The following is a 6,000-nucleotide window of genomic DNA, read 5'->3' on the forward strand; positions in this document are numbered from 1 at the left end:
CTGTCAGAGGCTGGCACAGCTGGTCAGGCTCTGCTCAGCCCGTACCTGTTGTGTGACCTTGGGCAAGTCATTTGACCTCTTTGAGCCTCTATTTTTGTAAAGTGGTACCTGTCTCATAAGATAAGTTACTACCGTGCATTTAAAGCCTTTGAAGTGGCCTCTGCTGGTCTGCACTGGGTTCATGGTAGCCAGCTATCTTACTTGGTGATGGTGTTATATACTGCTGCAGTGGGTGTGCACTATCGTTAGGAGGAGTAGTGATCATCACTGTTGTTGTTGGTACCACTCCAGTGGTAGGCTCCACGGCCAGCACTCGATTCCTTGTGCACTCAAAGTGCTGGAATGCATGTGAATAGCTATTGCTGGAGGGAAGGCTGCGGGGCAGGTAAAGAGTACAGGGGAGCAAGCTTCAGCCTGGTAAACTGGGCAGGAAGTCGCAGGGGTGTGTGCTGAGACATGGTGAGAAGACATGTTTGTTTTCCTTTGTGCGGTACCAGGGTTTGAACCCAGGACCCCACACACACAAGGCAGGTGCCCTACCACTGGGCTACCATCCTGACCCGGAAGATGGAGTTCTTTGATTTAGAATATTCCTCCAGCTCAACAAAGTCACGTCCCGCTTGGTTAAAGCCTTCAAGGGCTTTCCATGGCTATGGCATGGGATCCAGTCTTGTGCTCTTCATCCTGTTTGGGAGGCCATCCCAGCCTTCCCCTCCACCTCACCCCAGCCTTCTGCCCTGCCCGTTGGCTCCAGGGTATCCTGTTTAATTGAGCACGCCACTTATTCCCCACCCCAGGACCCTTGCACGTGCTGCTCCCTTTTGTCATCCCTCTTCAGAGACTTCCTTCCACCTGACTTAAGATCTCTCACTTGTCACCTAGTCATAGATAAAGTAGCCTATGGATGAATCCGGTTAATCGGGAGAAAGCACCAGGACACAGATAAAACTCCATCAAAATAGAGTTTATTAGCAAAGGAACACATGGGACAGATTCCCTTCCGGGCAGGGAAAATGTCTGCCTGGGTCGTGAGCTGGGTTCTTTTAAAGGGGGAGGCTTCTGGGGGGTGCAGAAGGCAGGAAGATGTATTTTTTTTAAGTTAGGTGGTGGGGGAGGTGGAGCAGGACTGTTAAAACCTGCCCTCTTTAGAGATTAAAGGGGAAGCCTGCTGTGTTGGCCAAACAGTGGAGAAAAGTCTGCTTCTCTTGACTTCAAAGACCAAGGTGTTTATCAACTTGGTTCCTTTTTCTCAGGGGCTTGCAAGGAGGTTTGTGAGGCCCTGTTGGTGAGGGGGCAGGGCTATCTGAACCTTAACACCTATCACCCAGACTAGCCTACTTGATGAGGTCCAGACCGATGAGAGACCCTGCCTCATAAAGCAAGGTGGGCAGTGCCTGAGGAACAACATTCTATCCTCCATATACAGGTACACACACATACACATACATGAACACGTGTGTAAACATCTGCAGAAATATTTACACACAAGAATGTGTGGTTGGAGGAACTAGGAAGAGGCTCAGAGCCTGTGAGGCAGATGGAAGTTGAGTTGTTTTAAGCTTGCTATGGAATACAACTCTCTGCCCCATTTTCTACATAACCTTTTATTATTTTTATGTGTATGAGTGTTTTGCCTGCATGTGTGTAAGCGCACCTGTGTTGTGCAATGCCCTCAGAGTCAGAAGAGGGTGTTGTATCCCCTGGAACTGGAGTTACAGACGGTTGTTAGCTGCCATGTGGGTGCTGGGAACCAAACCCAAGTCTTCTGCAAGAGCAGCCAGTGCTCTTAACCTCTGAGCCATCTCTCCAGCCCAGTTTTCTACCAAACCTTTAGAGAAATCTGTAGCACAGACCTGCACTTTTGAGTTATTTTGTTTTTGCCCAGAGACAACGTGTTGTGCCTGCCCCTGGTGGGCACAAGGAAGTGAGACGAGGCTAGCGGAGGGGACAGGCCTCGGCTGGGCACGGAGGCACCACAGTTCTGTTGGGTGACTGCAGTGTTTATCTTGCCCACAGGTATCAGACAGTGGCCTCCCGCCCCTGTCATCTTCCACGTTGGTCAGTGTCCAGGTCACGGAGCAAAGCATCCACCCACCCTCCGCCCTTCCCCTAGAGATCTTCATCACTGTTGGGGAGGAGGAGTTCCAAGGTGGCATGGTGGGTAAAATCCATGCTACAGATGGAGACCCCCAGGACACGCTGACCTACAGCCTCAGCCAGGCGGAGAGCCCGGGCAGGCACTTTTCAGTGCGCCCACCCGATGGCAAGATTATCGCCTCCCAGGGGCTGCCTCGTGGCCACTACTCGTTCAACGTCACAGTCAGTGATGGGACTTTCACCACCACCGCCAGGGTCCACGTCCACGTGTGGCACATGGGGCAGGAGGCCCTGCAGCAAGCCGTGCGGCTGGGTTTCCACCAGCTCACCCCCGAAGAGCTGGTGAGCGACCACTGGCGTAACCTTCAGAGATTCCTCAGCAACACCCTGGACATCAAACGGACCGACATCCACCTGGCCAGCCTGCAGCCCGCGGAGGCCACGGCTGGGGTGGACGTGCTCCTGGTCTTCAAGGGACATTCCGGAACCTTCTATGACCTCCAGGAGCTAGCTTCTATCATTGCTCGTTCGGCCAAGGAGATGGAGCACTCGGTGGGAGTTCAGATGAGGTCAGCCCTGCCCGTGGTGCCCTGCCAGGGGCCAAGTTGCCAGGAACAAACCTGCCAAGAGACAGTGACCCTGGAGCCCAGGGTGGGACCCACATACAGCACAGCTAGGCTCAGCATCCTGACACCACGGCACCGCCTGGGGAGGAACTGCTCCTGCAATGGTGAGGGTTAAGGATGCATTGCCTGGCCCACACTGCCCACCTCCATGTGGACTCCCACAGAGGCTCACCGGCATATCTTAATCAGGCAGAAAGCCACAGACTACCACAACACAGGCGGTAGTTTCACAGTTTAATCGTGGGATGCCAATCAAGGTCTGGCCACTTTCTGCAACTTTGAAAATTGCAGTAGAATACAGTTGTGGCTAAGAGCAAAAAGTGGGGCATCCGACTGCCTGAGTTCAAATCCCTGCTCTGCCACCTTCCAGTCAGATGACTGGGGAGAACTTCTTAACCTCTCTGTGGGCTGGCTGTTGTCCGAATGGTGCTCACTGAAAAGAGCCTGACGTGGAGGCAGTGCTAGGGACGTGTGAGCTGCTTGTCCTGCTGCTGTTTGTACCACAGCCTGTGGGTATTGGCTCAAGATGTAGACCCAACATAGTTCAAACCCCAGCTCTATCATTTTCTAGCTGTGTGCCCTTGGGTGTGTTATCTCAATTCTCCAAGCTCCTGCTGCTTTTTTTATAGCCTAGAGAATGAGGACACCCCTTCCTTGAGTGGGTTTGAGGAATAAACTAGGTGGTAGATATAACAGCACCTAGCTCATGGTTGGCACACAATAAGCCCAGGATGGCCACTGGCTGTCACGCACATGGGAACAGTCAGTGCTGTAAGGAGCCTACTGTGTGCCAGGCTCCATGTGAGTCATCAGTCCCTTCTACGTTTGAGACTGGGGTTTGGAGAGTGGAACTGTACAGCCTCCAGTGAAGGCCAGGCTATGCGTACACCCATGTGTCCTCCTCTGAGCCTAAACTCTACACTAAGGTCCCCCAGGAACTCAGGTTTCTGACAAGACTCACCCAGCATGCCTGGCATGAAGACCCAGACCGTGGACTAGTTTGGCACTGGTGAAGGGAAACTGATGTGAGCTGGGAAGGAGCCTCAGTCTGATAAAGTGCTCACCATATAAGCATGAGGGCGTCAGTTTAGATCCCTGTCACCTGTGTAAAAAGCCAGGTACAGCAGCATGTACCTGCAATCCCAGTGCTGAGGATGTGAAGATGGAGGATCCATGGAGCTCACTGGCCAGCCAGTCTAGCCAAATCAGCCAGGTCCATGTTCAGTGAGAGATGCTGTCAAAAAATACAATGGAAGATGTTGGGTGTGGTGGTGCATGTCTTTAATCCCAGCACTCTGGAGGCAGAGGCAGGCAGATCTCTGTGAGATCAAGGCCAGCCTAGACTACAATAGTGAATTGCAGGAGGGGCTGGGGCTACTGGAGACCCTTAAAAAAAGAAGCTGGAGGGGCTGGAGACATGGCTCAGCAGTTAAGAGCACTGGCTGATCTTGCAGAGGACCTGAGTTTGAGTCCCAGCACCTACGTGGTGGCTCCTAACCATCTGTAACTCCAGTTCTAGGGAAATCTGCAGCCATCTCCTGGCCTCCATGGGCATTGCACATATGTACTTACATGCAGGCTAAACACTCGTACACATTTAAAAAATACCTGATTTTTTGTTTTATTTATCAGACACCTGATATCAACTCTGACTTCCCACACGTGTATATGCACCAGCACACATGCGCACGCACACACACACACACACAAACACAGAAAATGAAAGTGACATTGACTTCAGATCACCACCACCCTACCTGGCCTGGCTGACCCTTTTGAGACCCATCAGCTTGAGTTAGGGAGACTATGGCTCAGATTTAGTGACTCCATTCAGGGCGCACCGGCTGAGGCTGGAGGAAAGGGAGTCCCCTCTCTGTGTTTTGCCGGAGGTTTTCTGCAGGGAAGCCTGTGGTGGCTGAAGGGTCGGTCTCAACCATTTGGCAGCAGACAGCCGAGGTTTTAAAAGCCAGTATTGTGTGAGAGCACCTGGGGGGCGTGTGTGTAAAGAAGCCTGTTCCGGATATCACTGCTGGAGTTTAAGTTACAAGGTCTTGGCTGAGTCCTGCGGCTGGCTTTCCATTGGAGGCAGGTGGTTCCAGAGCTGCCCTTTGAGAAACTCTAGCTAGGCGTGCTGCCAGAATCGCTCGAGGAAGTTTAGCTGTTTTGTTAATATTTTAGGAAAATAGGACACCCGGAAATTGATTCATGTGTCGTTCACATACATCTCAATGTGTTTTCCAAACCCACTCTGCGGGTGTAGTCAGCAGCTTCCCCAGGGCTCAGAATCTAAAAGCATCTCAAAGCCTCCCTTAGGCTCCTTCCCCAACACCCATCATGGGAAGGTTTTTACAGAGCTGTATAGCTGAGCATGACCTTGAATTGATCCTTCTGCCTCCACCTCCCCTGTGCTGGAACTGTAGGTATGCACCAGCACACCTGTGTATGCAGTGCTGGAACCCAGGGCTTTCTGCATGCTATGCAAGCACTCTACCAACTGAACCATGCCCCCAGCCCCAGCTAGAGCATTTGAATTGGATGGCCAAGGGGAGCATCTGGGATGTTTTGAGTGAATACCCAGCCAGTTCTGACATCCAGCCAGGCTTGGGAATTCTTGATTGGAATCAAACCCAGTCTCCCATCAGTGGCCCCTGCAGGGGGGAGGGCCGGTGGGGGGACTTTAGACTTCTGGTATAATAGAATGTGTGTGTCTTGGGATTCCTTAACCCTGACTGTCCCCTCCTCCTCCTCCTTCCTCCACATCCCTTCTCCCCCCTTCACGTTTTCCAGTTTGCCTTTATTCCCTTTTTCCCGCACTTCCTCTTCCCCAGGTGTCAGGAGCCTGTGCCATTCAACCTTGACCTGAGGCTGGACAGGCAGCTTCTTCACACTGGGGAGTTAAGGCATGAACACTCCCTCCAAAGGCGACCACCTAAGAGTGTGTGACAGTCAAAGGATCTGGAGAAACCCCAGTTCAGGCCAAATCTCAGACTCTTGCCTGTTAAACTTTGATTAGAAATCACTAACAGGGCTGGAGGATGCAGGGAGGTTTGGACCACTTGATCCATCACCAGCCCTTTTATCAGAGTGGCTCTTGACCTCTCTTGGAAAATTCCTACCCAAATGAATTCAGCCCTGCTTATTCGCAGAGAAGGTAAAACCGCTGTGGTTCTGAATCTCACATAGGTGCAGAATCCTATTCTGCCTACCACCTCCTTCAGTGACAGCAGAAATAACATGAAATGCAGGATTAAGATCGTGACTTCCACCCCCATCCCCC

The 6,000-nt window shown here is 52.0% G+C and overlaps 1 protein-coding gene across 1 annotated transcript in view; it reads left to right on the forward strand.

Moving 5' to 3' along the window:
- Fat2 (FAT atypical cadherin 2) overlaps positions 1–6,000 on the forward strand; it is a 91,084-nt gene that overhangs the window by 75,324 nt on the left and 9,760 nt on the right. Inside the window, exon 18 of the mRNA XM_008851882.1 lies at positions 2,017–2,827. Coding sequence (XP_008850104.1) covers positions 2,017–2,827 — 811 coding nt within the window. The remainder of the gene's footprint in view (positions 1–2,016; positions 2,828–6,000) is intronic.

This window comes from Nannospalax galili, unplaced genomic scaffold, assembly GCF_000622305.1.
Source record: "Nannospalax galili isolate Female #2095 unplaced genomic scaffold, S.galili_v1.0 scaffold706, whole genome shotgun sequence".
Classification (NCBI taxonomy): domain Eukaryota; kingdom Metazoa; phylum Chordata; class Mammalia; order Rodentia; family Spalacidae; genus Nannospalax; species Nannospalax galili.